Source organism: Argiope bruennichi, chromosome 2 (genome assembly GCF_947563725.1).
Source record: "Argiope bruennichi chromosome 2, qqArgBrue1.1, whole genome shotgun sequence".
Lineage (NCBI taxonomy): Eukaryota > Metazoa > Arthropoda > Arachnida > Araneae > Araneidae > Argiope > Argiope bruennichi.
The window spans coordinates 45,798,296-45,818,122 of NC_079152.1; the positions used below are offsets into that span (position 1 = coordinate 45,798,296).

At 26.6% G+C, this 19,827-nt stretch overlaps 1 protein-coding gene across 1 annotated transcript in view; it reads left to right on the plus strand.

Annotated features, from left to right (window-relative positions):
- LOC129962014 (glutamate receptor ionotropic, kainate 2-like) overlaps positions 1–19,827 on the plus strand; it is a 220,625-nt gene that overhangs the window by 168,336 nt on the left and 32,462 nt on the right. Inside the window, exon 10 of the mRNA XM_056075680.1 lies at positions 4,557–4,763. Within this exon, the coding sequence (XP_055931655.1) occupies positions 4,557–4,763 (207 nt within the window). The remainder of the gene's footprint in view (positions 1–4,556; positions 4,764–19,827) is intronic.

The following is a 19,827-nucleotide window of genomic DNA, read 5'->3' on the forward strand; positions in this document are numbered from 1 at the left end:
AATTTTAACCATCGAAAGTGAGAATGGTGACATGTATTGGAATGCATTTTTCGGAAATCTCCTCACCAGAAATTCGTGATCCATGACAAAGGGGAGAAAAAAGGATATGCTTCTTTGACTTTATTCTTTCAATCCGTCATGGATTTTCCCAGAAATCTTATAACAAATGTTGGTGAGAAGGGATATATGTGCCCATTGGTTTTGCCAAGAAATATTCTGGAGAAAGTCAATAGAAATACAAAATGTGAAAGAACTCTTCTTCGCCGTTCAATTCACTTAATATATAAATAAAAGTTTCCCTTGCATCTGTAAGCATATGAATCTCATACTGATATATCATTAGAAACTTTTTAGAATTTTTACTGAAAAAAATTAAATTATTCTTTTGATTTTTATATAATGGTGGAAATTTTTGATGAAAAAAAATTAACAAATCATTAGCAAAAACTAATTTTCTTTATCTAAATAAATCGTGTATGCAATTTACAAGCATGTTTCATATGTAAATAAAGAGACAGATCAAGAAGCAGATATTATTCTATATTTAATAATTTATATTTCTCACTCATAAATACAGAATTATGAACCAAATTATTATTTAGAACGGCAATTTCGTTAAGTGCGTTGCTACTGAATATTGAGTAAGTAAATATATAAATAAACGTTTGAAATAATTTCCTTACCTGTATTTTTTTGTTCCAGATTACAGCACTAATTATAAAATACATATGACTAGAAAATTGTTTGAAATAATTATATTTTACATAATATTATTGACAAAAACTTACTTTTGGATATTCCGGAAATAGAAAAAAAAAATTGAAATGAAGTAATATATGAGAATACATAAATATAAATATCAATCACAATGCATAAAAAGTCATCATAATTTTCTTTGAATTAATTATATAAATGTATATAGTAATGTATGCACAGATTGAATAATATACACTGATAATTAAAAAAATTGATAATTATTGTAACTTTTTGCAAATATATTTTGAAAGCGAAAAGAAACTTCTAATTCAAGACATAATTAGTCTAAGTCATAAATAAACTTAATTTAACCGCAATAAGTCTTCTTTATTTTAAAATTAGAATTAAAAATTATTTTCATCATATGATTGAATTAGTTTTAATTTCATTATTGCTTAAGAGTATTAACATAAATGCCACGGAAAAAGTAATTACATTGAGACACCTGAATGCATAGTAAATGATTTTGTAAACTTTCAAAGATCATCTCGTTGATTCTATAATAATTTAAAGGAATACCATATTTTTTATTTTTTATTTCAATCATGATGCGTATGGAAACGCTAAAATTTCAAAAAACAGCGCATAATCTGCATTGAATATTTATTTAAAAAGTATCCTATATGAACATAGGTAATTTCTAGAATTAGCCTTCCTAAAAATAAATATACTAAAATATTTTCATATGTATATGTTTCATATACATTTAAAAATGTTGGCTCAAAGACAAAAAATCATGACCAAATAATATATATATTCATTATTCACTCTGTTTTTATATTTAATTTACAAAATCTGTCCCGAATTATTCCCAAATAACTTTGTTTGTTCCATCTCGAATTTATTGTAAATTTTATGCCTACAGAACTTCTGTTAAATTTAATATATAAATTTAAGATTTCGTTAGAAATTGAGCAAGCTTAACCTACTCATTTTCAAGAAAAAAAGCAAATTAAATTCTACGTTTAAAAAAATAATTCTACATTTAAAAAAATATTGTTAATTGTTTACATTTACAAAATTTCCTTTTTTATGAATTTCAAATATGATGAAGAATTTTTGTCTTAATTTTGATTGTGTTAAATTTCAAAACCAAATATATTGCAATTCATGAACAATAGGAAGAAAATAGTTGCACAATAATCTAATGCTATGTGTTATGGAATTGCATAAAAATGCTTTTTTTGTATTCATTTTAATATTATTATAATATCAACAACTAAACTGCTGATTATAAACTCTTTCTAAAAACTGCTTTTGTATATGCTTAGCATAATTAAGATTGTCAAAAGCTTGTTTTGATAAAAGAATATGTTGTTTGTTTGCGATGGAAAAAAAAGATTTTTTTTTCGTATTCTCATCACCAATTAACTATTCACATCACTTAATTAAACTATTCTTTAAAATTGTTTACTCGCTTTCTGGTTTTGGAGAAGTTATGAAAAGAAGTATATCAATAAAAACGGAATTAAAAAAAAAGTTAGAAAAATATAAATATTGTAAGTTAAAATATTTAATCAAAGGATGCATGTTTTTTACATAATCTTTATAATAAAGAAATGAACATACATAGATGAAGGATTAAGATATTTAATCTCTTAATATTTATTATGTTTTCAAAACAGAAAAATAATTAAATATCTTTCCTCACTTTTGTATTTACGATCTATTTTCACAGCTTTAACGTAACCACAACAAAGCAACAAATCCAATAAAAAATCTATAAAAATGCCATTTTAAATTAATGCTTTGTAAAATATTCTTGTAGAACATTTAACAAATAAAATTTTAATATCATTCGTTTGATCTTTGTTTTTTAAACAAGAGGATTAGAATAGAAATTCTAATAATTTAAGAAATGGTATAAAGCTTCCACTAGTTTGGGTATTTTGTTTACTGAATTAATTACAATTTGGTGTTTTTTGTTCACATGCGTACTATTTGAAACTTAAACTAATAATTTTCTAAAAGTTTGGAACTACCTATGATAAAAGTGCATCATTTCAATAATTTAGACAAAGGTGATACAAACAAAAGAAGACTATTTTAAATAGAAATCTTTTTTTTAATATTTTAAATGATATTTTTATGTGGCACACTTAATAATATATCTTAAAAGATCTGCAAGTTGTTCAATAAGTTTTATTTTTATTAGGAATATAAATTTCATCTATATAGACTTTATTAGATAAAAAAGAAAAACATTCTAAATAGAAGAAACTAAATTCTTTTTAGTTCAGATGAAATAATGAGGGATTACAGATAAAATAGCATTTAGGAATGAAAAGCTTTAATTTCAGGGCGTCCCTGAATTTTCTTGTGACCTTCAGAAAAATGTCCTTTTACTTCATTTCTGAATATACATATTCCTTGGCAGGAAATCCAACATAAACAAAAACTTCGCGATTTAATAAAATTTAAAATGTGTTATCATTTCTAATTTAAATGCTTTTTGCTGAAAATACAGTTGTCTTGTGTTATAAATGCAATATTTGAGTAAAAAAAATTAGAAGTTTGTTAAAAGAACAATTCTTGAATCGTTGAGTAGGAACATTTGCATCTAAAACCTCCAGGTTTCAAAGTTTAACATTAAAGTTGCGAAAACTGAATATTTTAATTAAAAGTAATTACAAAAATGCCAACGTTAAATATTTAACTGCTACCTTTTTCAAATAATGAACTGATAGTTTCTTTGAAAAAAACACATTTAAAAACGCATACCTTTACAGTTACGACGATTTCTACTCGAATAAATATCATTTGTAATAGAATAGAAACTTCATATATTTAAAGATTTATCACTTCTTATTATAAGTATTCCTCACCCACAAAAATCTATCGAAAAGCAGTGATGATTATATGAGTAATTATTAATTATCCTTCAAACCCCAGCCGTGAGATAATGTAATGACGGCATTTATTCCAATCCTTCCATAGAATGAAGTCCGCAAAGATGAATAGCAGCGGCTTTCCCTTAAAGTTTCTGGTGACCATTAGTGATACAATCGCCGACCTTCTATCAAAAGAATATTCCGAATTTAATTGAGAGAAATATCCATAAGAATTATAAAATTATTTTTTGGTTGATTTATGGAAGGAAAATGAATGCGTGTTACCTTTTTAGGTAGTAATTAATTTCCTTAAAAAATATAATTGAAGTCAGTGCAAATGAGCATAATTTTTTTGTAAAATAGAATGAAGATTTTTCATTCAGAATTTCACAATGAAATAATATTATTTTATTATTATAATATTATATTATAATATATATAATAATAATATTATATTATTATAATATTATTTTGATTTTGAAATTATATTTCTTTATCGTGATAAAATTATTAATGGATTGACTAACATTCTGAATTGATTACAAATTATATTAATAGTTTTAGAAACCTATTACTGCATATTTTAATAACAGAATAAACGATGAATTAATGGAAAAGTTATATTAGACTTTATAATAATTGTATAATGAATGGGAATCCAAATGCCATTGTTCAGTTTTATTTTGCATAGGATTCTGAATGTGGAGTGAAATATCTATGAATTATTTTGTAAAGTGAGTGTTATTCAATATCACTCACTTAATTTATTGTATTATGTGTTTGTACATTGATATCTTTATTCATAAGAAATGTTAAATACGAATTTTGACGCATTTAGTTTATGGGACAATTTTAGAGAGCATTATTTTCCAATATATATGATACATGTACATTTACTAAAATAAAACAAAAAATATGCCAATGAAACACATCTCCTTGACTGCAATTTCTTCTCGTTCTGTCTTTCAGAATCCTCCTTACATGATGATCAAGAAGCCAGAAGATCAAACAAAAGGCAGCAGCGAGCTATACGAGGGATTTTGCGTGGATCTCTTGAAAGAAATGTCACGCATTCTGGGATTTCGCTACGAGCTGAGGTTAGTGCGTGATGGATCATATGGATCCAGGAACACCAGGGGAGAGTGGAACGGCATGGTGCGGGAGCTTATGGATAGAGTGAGTATTTATTTAACTTTTCTCTCTTCCCTACTTCTTTTTAATCAGTGGTCTTGGTTTAGGTCGTTAACTCCGGCTTCTTGATTCCGAAATTATGTTATCTACATCGTCAATAAAAAAGGAAACACCTCTGTAAATCTATTATTTATTATATATCTTTGAAATATTGTTATCAATGGAAAAGGCTTAAAGAGAAGTTTGTTGAGGTAGGCAGACTGATTAACTGAGTTAACTAACATAGTTAACTATTATCTCAAATTTATTACCAAAATTGAGATTTTTTTTAATAATTCGATTCATTAGGTTTTTTCATGCATGGATATCAAGTTTTTTACTCCAGCTTCATTGATTCCAAAATTATGTTACGTACATCATCAATAAAAAAATAAATGAAACACCCTTGTAACTTTGTCAGTTATTATTATATCTCATAAAATTGTTATCAATGGAAATGGTTTAAAGGGACAAATTTGCTGAAGTAGACAAACTGATTAACTAATTAAATTAACATAGTCAATTAACTATTATCTCAAATAAAATTTATTGTCGAAATCAATTTTTTTTATTAATTCGATTCAGTTGGCTTTTTCATGCATGTATACCAAATTTCTTTCCAAACTTCTTAGGATTTCTTGAAATATACTTAATTTAGTTTGCTAAAAACTCCACCCAATCCATCAGGGATGATATATTAAGTAAATCACAGCTTTTTAATAGCAAAATAAAGCAAACGGATTTTTTTCCTCGTTTTTATACAATGGAATTTCTGAAGAATAAACAGAACAATTCAAATTTAACATTAGTATGAATATAATTTTTTCAAAATATAATAATTTTTAAATTTAAAATATTGAAGCATTTCCAACATTTTTGAAATGAATTAATCATTTAGCTTTTTTAGATGATCCCCTCCATAAGAATTGAGCATACATCTTGATTTTGATAGCAAATGAAATACGATTACGTTCCAACCAATTAAAAAATCACTAATTGATGAGATACGAATGTCATAAAGAAATTACAAACCAATGAAATTCTCGATGTTTATTGAAGGAGAGAATTTTATTTCTATGTAAAAACGATTGTTATTCGGATAAAAGATTTATAAAGCATCAAATGAATATTTTATTAAAAATAAATTATTACTCGTGTGTTTTTTTACATAGAATTAAATAATTATTTCATGCTCTAACAAAATATAAAATATTTAAAGACTTGGCTGTTAATACTATAATGATAAAATTTTAAATTATGAAAAAATGATCGATGTGAAAGTTAGTTAACAGGATGAAAATTCATTTATCTGGTTATGGAACTGCATGAGGATGATATTTATAGTGAAAAACAATATTTGAAAAAAAAAAACACCTTTTTGACTCCTCCGCATACGAATTAAACAGGTCAAATAGGCGTAGTCTTCAATTGAATTTATCATTAGTTTTCAGTGAATGTTCACATGTCAAGCAGCTCTGAGTTCGAAAAAATGAATATTTGAATTGCATCCATCTGTCTGCGAACACATTAACTCAGAAATGGAATGTATTAGAAAGATTAAATCGTTATACATTTTTTGCATCAAAATCATTAATTTGAATGAAGTTTTAAATGAAATCGTATAAAAGAAATCTATCTTGTACCCACATCTGTGCGTATATAATAAATAAATAAAAAGTTAGACGGATAAAATTTTGCACAGACTCTATCATCATGTATATATGTGTCAATTTTAAAATTGAAGTTTAATTAGAAGATAATTAGATTAGTTATGACACCTAAACTGTTCTTTATTCAGTTTTTTTATTCCATAAGTTGAAAAGATGAGACTTTAAAAGATTCGATTGAATTCAACATATGAAGACGCTTAACAGAAGTTCATTTTATAACAAGTAGAAAAATTATGTTTTTCAAAACCGTGACTGTTGAAAATTCTTGATGGATTACTTCATTCGTTTAAATCGTTTTCAACAAAGTAATATTTATAGATTGGCATGTTGTATGAAAACTGCGTGATGAGGCCTGCTAGAACCACTCATGGAACCATAAGGGATAATAAAATCAAGACTAATTAATACAAATGAATTGAGTCAAAAACATTATCATGCTACAATTTCCAGAACTAGAGCATCGAAACTATGGTTTTTCATAAACGTAATTGCATAGAGATAATACTTTAGAACTCCAAGGAATATATTTTACGAATATTTTGAAAACACCCTGCCCCTAATTAAAGAAATTTGTGAGTGGGTGTTTTACATTAACCCATTGATAATATAAATAATAAGTACTGATTAATTTTCTTATTTTACTGTTAATTAATTTACTTGATGCTAAGAAATGGTGCGGATTTAATTGGATCTCTATTTCATTCACTGAGGATAAAGAATAAAAAATAATTAAACATTTCTATAGTATATATGTCCGATATTCAAATTTTATAGCGTTTGAGTGAAAAAGAAACATTATTTTTTTTAAAGTAAAGTTTATGTTAATTTAAAATCGTCTGATCTGAAAATAAATTTAATATAAATTAACTGCGATATTATAATTTCTATTAAAGCTCGTGCTTCATTAATTGATTAATAAATAATAATGAATTTAATATACAGTCTCTCAAAAAGTGGGAGCTGCATATCAAATGCAGGAATTTTACAATTTTTATGAATATTTTAACTATTTGGGGTATAAGCACAATATTTTGAATTTCGATATTTCAGCACGTCAACTTTGCTTCCCATCAAAAATTCTGCTATGTTATAATTCGTTTTTCCTACATTCATCTTTAAAAAAATATTAAATTTGTATTATTTATGCGTTTTTATCGAAATTTTAAGAAATATGATAATTTTCTTCGAGTGATTTTTTTTTTGAGAAATATATAAAAGTTTCCGAGATATCACCAAAAGTTCATAAGATTTCCTTTAACATTTTAAGTGTCGATTTTGAAAACCCTATAACTCTCAAAATTAATAGCAGAATTTCATAAAATATTACTGAGAGGTTAATTTCATTACAGAAAATCGATCCACCAAAAAAATGCCTACATATAATAGAATTAATTCGAGATAATAATTAATCAACTACTTTAAATAACTTGATTAATACTTTTGTAGCTTGCATCAAACTTGTACTCTCGAATCTTTTTCATCGACACCAAATTTGTGAAAATGCGATTATAAATTAAAAAAAATATAGAAATTTAAAAAATAAAATTTCCCGTTAATAACTGCGCACACGAAGTTTTCAAGAATAATATGATCTTTCAATAAATGTAATAATAAAAAAGGTCAAAGAATAATAAACAAACGCTATTTGCTACAAATTAAGTTATATATGCTTTTGAACAAGTGTAATTCTAGTATAAATGCAATTTTGAAGCTATGGAAGTTCTTCTATTTTCAACTCAATGTTCGGAGAATGTGGCACGTGATGAGATCAGTTTTTCACACATATAAAAAAAACCTTGCTCTTTAATAGAAAAATCAAAAATTTGATAGTACTATTTTGCTATTTGTAATAAAATATTTCTTGTTATAAATGAAGATTAATTACCTTCAACTTATTGGTCTAAATTGTCGATAAATGAAATACAATGTTAAAAAAAACAACCTTGAATTGCATTACTAAATTGTTGAAAATGTTATCATTACCATTTTTGAAACTTCTGTTATCGGTGCCTCACTAAGACTGGGCTGTAATTCACACCGAACGCATTTGATGTTAGATTTCATATCCAAGAAACATAGCTGGTCATCCTGGAGTGGGCATTAAATAATAAATGGCTTTTAAGCAGATCTTATCAATGATGAAAATGCTCAAATAAATGTTCAAATCTTACATTGTTTATTAAACAGAGTGCTGATGCATTTAAATTGCTGATGTGTTGCAAAATCAGAGTTGAAATATTAACTCGAACACCAGAAAAAGGGGTATAATAGGTTTAGTATTTATTTCAGTGACATATGATTACATCCCATTGGTATCTGCACTCTTATATATTTTTCTTTAATTAGTGAATATCACATTTGTATAGTTTATCAGAGTCTTATGGAAAGATACATTGCGTTTTCTCAAGAACATATGCATGCATTCCAGCATTATCATATGAGAGTGCATATACACTTCATTCCCGCAATCACCATATGTCTCTGTTTAATTGGCCTTCTCTGCTCCCAAAGCTTGAGTGGCCCTCCTCACAAATATTCTTTCTCTACTTTAGCTGAACTGAAGGCACAAAATTAACAGATCTATTCTCTGTTGATTTGCCGCTCCCTGTCATATCTTTATATTTCATTATTTTAAACATCACAAAAGAAGACTGGGAAAAAAGTATAAAAAGGAAATGATATTGATGGATCTTTTAGTAATTTTAGCTTCTGTGGCAATTTTAAAATGTCTAATATAATTTTATAATAAATATTTACTCATAAACAGTAAATATTTATCACCATCTGAAACAAAAAAGGAGTGATCATATGGCCCTATAAATTCCTTGTATAAACTCCGTTGATGCAAAGAACACATCTGAAATCATAAGAACCATTAAAAACTGAAATAATAAGTTTTTATCTTCTTTGACCATTGCCATTTGATTAAGTTCTTTTAGATGAACATTCATTACTAAACTTCGCTATAAGTACCAATGTCATAAATGCACATTTATATAAAATATACTTTATCAAATAACATCGTTATCTTTTAGCCTTCCGTTGTTTACTGTAAAGTATTCGGCTTCAAACAATACAGCAAACTTGCATTCCGTCAGAAATTCCTATCTCTCCACATAACCTAATTTCAAACGCAGTGGCAGTTAAAAAAATAAAGCAGAAGTCCATAATTTATGACTCTCAGATTCCGTTAGAGATCTGCATATTTATTTTTTGCTACCTCTACAGCTTCTGTTCTTCCTCACTTCACCCTCCAGATGGTAACTAATGTGTTCAGCTAATGATGGATTTGTCACCATTTCCTTTTCCTTTTCTTTTCCATCTTGTAATGGCGGCAGTGTTGATATAAAGTTTCTGTTGCATTTGTGTTTGACCTAGTTTCACAGAATTCCACCTCTGAGTTAATTCCGGTGCTCTGTTTTTCTTTCGCGAGAATAAGTTATCGCAAGCGACGAAAGATTTCTAGCCAGAAAAAGATAATGAAATTAATTGTTTAACGAGTTAGGTTGATTCTTCACGTGACCTTAATTTAGGTTGAATACTTTGGATTAATTTAATGGTTCTTTTTATTCATCTCCTGCTATTTTAAGACATCTTGTAGTAAGGATCATGCAAAGTCTGCACTGGATAATTTGTATGATATAAGAATAAGTTATCGCAAGCGACGAAGGATTTCTAGCCAGAAAAAGATAATGAAGTTAATTGTTTAACGAGTTAGGTTGATTCTTCACGTGACCTTAATGCAGGTTGAATACTTTGGATAAATTTAATGATTCTTTTTATTCATCTTCAGCTGTTTTAAGACATCAGGATCATGCAAACTTTGCACTGGATAATTTGTAGACAACATGCGAGGAGCAGTATTTTTTAAAGTCTCTATTCATTACTTTTGTTGACGAAATTAGTGTGCATTGAATGAGATATGAAAAACTGGGACGAATGAATGTCATTTTTTTAAAGTTCCCTTATTAAAATAATGCATATAAGTTTTTTTTAAATATAATAATATATCATTCCTTCGCAATAAATTAAACATAGTTATAATGTAGATTTTAATCATTATTCTGTTAGAGTAATAAGTATAATTACAGCGTTAATGAATTGATTATAGTGTGCTACTGTAAAATATTTGAAATATTGTGTTACAAGCATTTCAAGTCTAGTTTATAAACTACTTTTATCAAATAATTACGATACAGTTACAACTCATTTAACCCAAATAATGATTAAATGCCATTTGGACAATTTTTTATTAACAAATGATAATATCTTCTTACGCATTCTTATTTAACCCTTTAAAGGGCCATTTTTTCTAGTCATATTATGTTAAAATATTTTTAGACTTGCAATTAGAATAAGAAAAGGGATTCATTTAGCTTATTAGATAAACTTAATTTGATTAATTAATTAATTTGGTTAATTAATAATTAAGTAACAAATCAAGACACATAATTTTGTCTGAGATAAATAACTGAAGCATCTAAGCTTCTGATTTACTAAAAAAATTTGTCAGAACTTATGCCAACATCATACAAAGACTGATAAGTTTGGTGAGAAGCATACTTCCCACGACCCTAGAAAGGGTTAAAATTCTTAAATTGACAATTTAAATTTAATTATTTAATATTTGCAACGGTGGGATTTTGTAATTGAGATGTATCGTACAGTTCTAGAATTGCAGAGTTAAAAATTTCCTGCATTTTTGTTCATCTTTACAATGTATTATTTTTGTTTATCCAGCATTTAACTAATAGTTAATCAATTATTTTAATAAAATTTTATCTCTGTACAGTGACGAAGTTCTAGTACAATAAACAGTAATGAATTAATGACATGTTATTTATTATTCAGGTACATTCATTGCCATTTTTGTAATGTTTAAATATATTCTGTTTTTTGTTGTTGAGAAATCTAATCTATACCATAAAAGAAAATATCGCTCAGATTCAGCATATTAAAATATTAAAAAAAAATCCTTCATACTAATTCCTACATATGAGTGTAAAATAAGTTATGACACCGAATTAGATAGAATATTTCTAGTCCTAAGCATATATTGTTCATTTTGAAAACATCGTTAAACCCTAAAAATAAGATTATCTATCTTTCTGTATAAACAGCTTTTTTTTTATATAGAGCCAGTTTTTACTTGGATAAGTTTGTGTATGCAGCCTATCTCTATTTTTATATTCTCTACACCTTCAGAGTTTTTTTTAGGGTTCAAAGCAGGCTTCAGGCAATTTTAGGTGTTCCAATCGATTTTCTACTTTCACTGATTAACTTTCCAAACTTTTATCATTTGTTCTCAGAAAATTATGTTATTCTTACTTTTCCTTAGACAGAACTTTCTTTTGGAACGTTTATTCAAGAATTTTATGCTTTAAGAGAATAATGCCTTTTTTACTTATATTTTCCATTTTAGTTTCTTTTTTTCTGAAATTTTAAAATATTTATATATATATTATTTAATTTTGAAAATAAGCAAGATGCTCCTTATTAGAATAAGACAAAAACCTTTTTTATATAAAATTATTAAGTTATTAATAAAATAAAATCTCAGTTTTTACCATTCCGAACTGAACACTTTTCATAAGAAATACTCTCAGATATTTTAAAGGTAAATATGAATTACTTACTTCAGTTACTAATAAGTCAAAATTTAATGTGAATAGAAAAACTTAAGTAATATTGGAGCTGACATTGGAATCATTTTCTGTAAAAAACAAACAAACAAAAACTATTGAATTTAGTATAAGCAAGTAGTATATGCTAGGCTTGCTAGCTTTTCGGTAAGCTAGAATTCGCAAAATCATTAATAGCAAAATTCTTGTCCCATACATGACAAATGATAAAGATTTCCCCAATAGATTGTTATTCATTATATGAATGAGATAAACAAACGAAAGGATTACTTTCAATTTACATAAAGTAACTCTAATTGGAAAAGTTCTCGTGAAAAATGTATTTTAAAACTTTGATGATTAGTGATTAGTGTTTCTTCTTTGGAGAAACTTGATTTTAAGTTTTTACTAAGCTCTTATATTTGAATTATTAAATTATTTTATTTATATTTTGAAAAGAAAAACCTTATTTAATTGGCACAGAGATTGTATAGATAATTTCCTTACCTTACTAGGAACAGAATAATATTATGCAACATGTATACATATATAGATATATATTACACAACATTCACAATGTTTTAAAATATCCAACGATACATTATAAATTTATACAATATTGTATAATATTGTACAGTATTCTCTTCTACCTGTCCAAAGAAAAATTATAATCCAATAATCTCAAAACTTAAATAACTCGGAGTATTACTTTCTTATATCAGTGATTCTAAAGAAATCATATTGAAATGAAAATAAAACTAAACTCCAGATCATTGCTAGAAGTTTCTATATAAATTTTTGAAACCTTTCTCCAGCTCACCTTAACTGATAAGTGGAGACATATTTGAAAAGAGGAAAATGTTTCGCATTCTTGAAAAAAGTGGGTCCTCATACATACATACAGCATTCTCGGCAGAAAAAAAAAATGATTCAGAGGAAAAATTAGATTCGATTGCTCAAAGCGAAATATCTTAACAAGAAATATTTCAAAAGGATCAGGCAGAATTCGTGATTTTTAAATATATTCAGTGAAGGATATATGCTTGTTCCGATAGAAGATGGAAAGAGGAATCGGAACAGTGCAAGTTCTCCTAACAGAAAGAATTCTCAAGGGAAATCTAGTTTCCTATTACTCCAAATTTTAGATACTTTTTCCATGCCCTCAATAGAAAGCATTCTTTTGTAGCTCTCATAAATTTCATGAAAAGTTATGGAAAAATATTTTGGATTTCTTCTGAAAGGAAGTAGCTTGTTCGTAAATAATTTGTTTCTCTCCTTTCTCATTTAGTGCAGAGAAATTTTTAACTTGATCGAAGCAATTTTCATAGTCTAATTGTCCTAGGAAAAGATACATTTATTGATTTACATTATTTATTGTTCCTGGTGTATAAACATTAAAAACTAATTAACTTTCAAATTAAAAAAAAAAAATTAAAAATTAATCACAGTTGAATGTTTTTAAAAGTAATAATTAAGTAAAGCAATATAAATATATGAAAACAAGTTAAATTTATCATTTCAATGCTGAGTTCATCATGCAGAATTTGAAGCAAATTAAAATCATAGAAAAATTATAGTATGTATTTCAAGAATTCTATATACAAATAAAGCCATTAATTTTCAATATAAAATAGATGGAAATAATCCATAAAATTATTAGAAAAAATATTGGAATTTAAGTATGGTTTTAATTAAAGTAAAGCAAAAATACTCTGTACGTTTTCAAAAAAATGTTAAGAAAGGACACCATTTATTTCTCATAATTTTAGTTATTTACGTTAAATAAAATAATTTATTAGCATTGTAAGTTACGAGAGGAGAAGATTGCTTTAGATCTTGATCTTTCATTTAGTGCGGATTATTTCTCACATTACTTTGTTCATTTTGTGTTTCGCCCTTTAATCAGTTAGCATTGATTTTTCACCTTTTAGAAAAAAATAATATAATAATTATACATAAAATAGTGTTCCAGGATTAAAAAAATTTTGACTTCGGTCTTCTATTAGTATAGGCTGTAAACCGCACACTTGACTCCTAAAATGGCAAAATATTTACTTTTTATTTAACTATTTGAGGTTGCAATATATAGTACTTAGATTATACAAATATAGATTAAAGGAAAGACTAAATTTCTTTTATGAAGGGTAAATAAAAATGGATAATCATGATTTGAAAATAATTTAAAATAAAATTAAAAGTTGCTTTCGTTAATTCGGCAAAAAGTACATTTCATATTCAAGTATAAATATATTTTTGATAATAAATTAGAAATATTTATTAGCAAACTATACTTTAACAATAACTGTTTTAATGTCTATAATGTTCGATTTTTTTTTACTTTTAATTATACTCATAAAATTTGTCAAATTATTTTCAGGGTTGAATAATTATTCATTGAAAATTAAATTGCCTGATTGCTAAAACATTTCCCAAAATATCCATCATTATGCGTCCATTATCCAAAGAAATGCGTTTTTACAAAGTAAATACAAAAATATAAACATTGTTCACTCTATAAAATTATTTGCAACGGTTGTAACAAGAGTATTTCAAAAATGTCGAATTTTCTTTGACCTAAGTTGCATTTTTACCATTTTTCTGTTGACACAAATTTATTCAACGTTCATGAATTTTTCATGTTAATACACACTATAATAAAATGCAAATCCTCTGCAATTAATGGAAATCAAGTAACACGTTTATATTTTTCATTCTTTCATTTTTTTAATTCAATGAGTGTATGGAATATTCTTTTTTTATTAAAACATCAGTTTTATATGATGAAAAAAATCAGTATGGGTAAAGAAGGTAGAAATATTAAAAAAAGGTGCTTGAAACAAGAAATTAACTTATTTGCAGCTAATGACAAAGACTCCTTTTTTAATTAAAAAAAAGACGAAATTGTGTAAAAACATTTCTTCACATCTTAAACCTAAATAAATAAAATAATAATAAGTTATAGTCTTGTCCGATACACATACCTAATTAACGATACAGTGGAAGAGGAATTTTAAAAAATGGATGAAGAGAAAAAAATAAAACGTTCTATCATCAATATTTCTTAATTATGTTCTTCACACATCATTTTTTTACCGATGAATACACTTCATTTCGTAAAAAAAACAATGCATTCATAAGTTATATACCATTTTTTAATTATATCATATTTTTAAAACAAAAGAGATTGGAATAACTGCCATCAATTTGATAATAGTTTCACAATTCGTATCAGTTTGAAATAAGTAGCTTAATTAAACAAAGATCACTCTTTATCATCATCAATTTAGAAAATTTAAAAAATTAAGTGTTTGAGTAATTTAAGTTTTTATCTGCGAAGAAAAATTCAATTACCAATATATGATGATAAAATTAACAAGATATAACTTTATTTAAATTCTGTATAAAGGACTTAATTTCACGACGCAGAACCACTATGTATGCACGTACTATGAAAGTACTTTCTTATCCATGTAGTATTGTTCTATAACAAAATTTTACAAATGTTTTACTTTAAAATTTCGATATCGATTTAAAAAAATCAGATTCCAGTAATTTCTTCGGAGATTTTAAAACGAATAAATTTCATCAATACGTGGATTTCTCTTAAATACGAATGATTGCTGAAAGATACGCAATTTCACTTTCCCATAAATAAAATAATTCTTTACGCGAAAAATAAAATGTATATGACATTTTAATCTAATAGAAAACACTTTTAAAAAAAACTACTTTCTTAGAAAGTACACAAAGATATTTTTAGCGATAAATTGAGGTATTTGCATTTATATTTTGAAAAACAAAAGTTTGCTTAAAAGAATTACTTTGAAAATTAATTATAGAAGCTCCTACTTTAAGCAAAATTCTTGAATTATGTACTTGACAATTACAAACATTTATAAGTGTAAGAAATCACTGCATTCATCTTATTTATTTAGTAATTGCTTCTTTGATGAGTTCTAAGTTAAAAATGTAAAATTTATACTTTTTTAATGAGTATACTGCACTTAAAAATTCATACAAACTTATGTTTAAATAATATATTTTTGGTGAAATTTGAATTGCATATAAGCGTTTATTTTCTGCACAATGTTATCCATGTGATGCATATTTTTATCTAAAATAAATAATACCAATTTTATTTTTCAGTAAATAACGCATCACTGCATAATTTCTATCTCAATGATTCTAGGACACTTTCAATTAACGAAAACACAAGATCATTTTAATTCATTTCATCTAAAAGTTTTAAGACTTTAACATTTTTTAATCAAAATATGAAATGGAAGTATGCGCTTAATCATCTCACATTACTGTTTTCGAATGATTAATATTAATATCTAATATAAAATTATCTATTCAATCATTCAAGAAACTATTCATAATTTATCATTCGTCAAATTCTAGGAATGATTTAATTAAGATAAATGAAGAGTTGTTTTAATTCAATTAATCTAAAAAAAGTTAAGATTACACCATTCTTTTTTTATAAATTTTAAAATGGATTATCACGCAATAATGTTTCAGAATGATTAATATTACTATCTTTTATGAAATTATCTTTCAAGAAACGAATGTCTGCATTCATAATTTACCACTTCAGAAAGTCTAACGGAGCATTTAATTAAGGAAAACGCGTGATACATTTTAATTCACTTCCTCCAAAAGAATCAAGATTCGCGCCAACAGAGAACAAAATGAAGCCATTCTAGGTCGCTTCTAGATAATGAACGCGCACTGTAGGGAGCGGATATCTTCCTCAAAGTTTCGAGGCGAGACAAAGCAAAGCGGAGACTGCGTCTATTTTCTGTTGTTCTGCTCACCCATCTGCCAGAGAAAAGAATAACGCAGGTGCAATACATTGGTTCTGAATCCAACAAGGCGTTGCCTAATTTTTCTGGGAACTGATTAAGTGGTTTCCTCTAGTTTTCTTTTCGTTCGCTGCTCATTGTGCAGAACTCGGTTCCAGTGGAGTTACCTGCCACTACTTCCTAGTACCTTGTTAACGAGACTGTCTTCGGGAAGTTGGAGTAATTGGGGAAGACTGATTTATTTACGGGATTTTTTTATGAGATTAGGACACCTTTCTCTCGCAAGAAAGAAGAGAATGCGGTTGCCGTGATAGAATAATCTATCAACCAGAAGAAAAATGTTTTTTGTTTTAATTGAGGATTCGGAATGTCAGATCGAAAATTAAATTATTTGCTACAAGCGTTCGTGCTGAGCTTTAGTTTCTACGTCTGAAACACTGTTTGCATTTCCCCTAGAAACAGATTACTTCGTGTATGTTAAAAAAATTTAAAGCAAGGAGGCGAAGAGTGTTGAAATAAAGATTTTTGAAGAATTTCGTTCTAATTTGGGTTTGCGGGCTTAGCGTTGGCATGCATATCAATCAGCTGTACTCATTTTCATAAAACAGAAAGAATTAAAATAAAATATTTTTCTCTGTGAAATTTTTATAAATTAGACAAGACAATTTTAAAATTTATGCCAGAATTGGTATCATAACTGTAATTAATAATAAGTATGTTCAAATACTACATTTATATTCATTAAAAATATTAAAAATTACTTTTTAACATATTCATATTTATTTTTACTACATTCCGTTCTTATTTATTAATTTATAATCTATATATAAACTTCAAATAGTCTTTAATTTCTTCGTAAATGAAAGTTTGCTATAAACATCACGGTAATTTAGTATATTTTTCCTTTTTAATGTCCGCATGCTTAAATGCTTTTTAGTAACAAAGTATATCTAGAAAATAAAGACTGTTTATTTATATAAATAGAAAAGCACAATATTTATTGAAAAACAATTATGTTACATACTTGAAGCTTCTTTCACTTCTCTACATAATTACTTCCCACATTTAAACATGTGTAGTTTCTGATCACGAGCTTCAGAATTAACATATTTTACTTATATGATGCAAGTCCATGTAAAGCATCATGTATGACAGACGATTGCAGCATTCTCCAATTCTTTACCACGTTCAAAATGATTAATACCCAGGAAATCTTTCGTCTTAGGAAAAATATAGTAATCGCAAGGAGCAATGTCTGGATTGTAGGGTGGATTCTCAAACTTTTTACATCTGCACCGATTCATCAATTCTTGAATTAAAATAGGGGGGGGGCATTGTTGAGAAGAAGCCAGAAAGCCAAGATGAATTCCTCCAGAAAGCATTTCTCGCCGAATATTATGGATGAATCGTTATAATATTATTAAAGTATCAATTTACATTAATACTAATGTCTTTTAACATGCAATACATCGAAAAAGCATCTTTATGATCTAAAAATACGTTTGTCATGACTTTTTGTTTTGAGAGAATATTTATGAATTTTCTCGGATTTTTTTGAATAATGAGGATTGATACCATTCAAGTGACTGGCTTTTACCCTCAGGATGGGGTGGATCGTAAGTTAAGTTCTGATCAGAAAGGAAAGAGAAAGAGGAGTGAGCTGCGCAGTTGAAATGCGGATTTGGACTATTGTTTGATTGTCGTGAATAGCATTTAATGAACTGGTGGTAGAAGAGTGTAAAATGAGAATTCTAAAGTACATGATCAGATACAATAAATTTTTAATTGTAGGAGGTGATTATATATAGAAGTAAATGCAGATCCGTAAATGTAACAGAATTTTTTCCCCTTATAACATTTTTTTTTTAATTACTACAACTAAACTGTTTTTACTTTACGGATAACCATCGCATTTAATATTCAGAATTATCAACCTACAATATATAGTTCTACCTTATGTTGGTTTTCTACAATACACAAACCATGATTCCTAAAGAAAGAGCTTTTTTATCATTAATGCCATGAATTGTTAAATAAATTAAATAATTTTTGTCGTCACATGTTTTATTCGTTTTTGCAAATTGGTTCTTCATTCTTATCCATGAAACCAATTGTTTAATACTTGAAGAAACTATTCCAATATATTAATTAATACCATAGTTAAATTATTTATATTGGAAAAAGATAAATAAATTATATAAAAGTACAATATTAATTTATTATTAAATTCAGATCCGTGATATTTTAATAGCAATGATTTTCCTTTTAATTAGCATAAATCAAAGAAAAAAATGAAAACGAAATTAACGTTTATTCGGAAGAAATTTATTAATTTTGGAAACAGACTAAGCAAATTAATTATTTATTTAATTTTATGTATATTAAATATCATATATTTGTATATTATTATTTATATACAATATTATATACTTATATATTATTATTCAAATTAAATATTTTGTTTTTATTAAAAATCAGATCATCCCTATCTGAAACGATGGAGAGCAATTTATCAAATTCAAATCAGTTGAAATTTTCCCAATAAAAAATATTAACATAAATTACTTTCTTAAAATAGAAAAGCTACGAGAAATGCAAAGCAATATCTCATTCATTTCTTACGTTTTTATATATTAAGCAGCACTGCTTTAGTAGTAAATATTATCTGCATTTATTAGGAAATTGACATAACGGATAATGTAAAAATCTAGATATATAAATAATTTCATTAGGGATTTTGCTATGAAATTACGAAGAAAATTCTAAAAATTTGAATCTGCACTAACTATTTATAGTTTATTATTACTCAGAACACTGAAAAAAGACATTTACTCCCTTTCTGAAAATGAAATCCTTACCCAAATGTTAGTAGTTAATCATTATTTTTAAGTAAAGTTTCTCATGGGATAGCTTTTAGTTTGACAGTTTTCAGTTACTGTTTTCAATATAACTGTTCCTTTATTACAGTCAT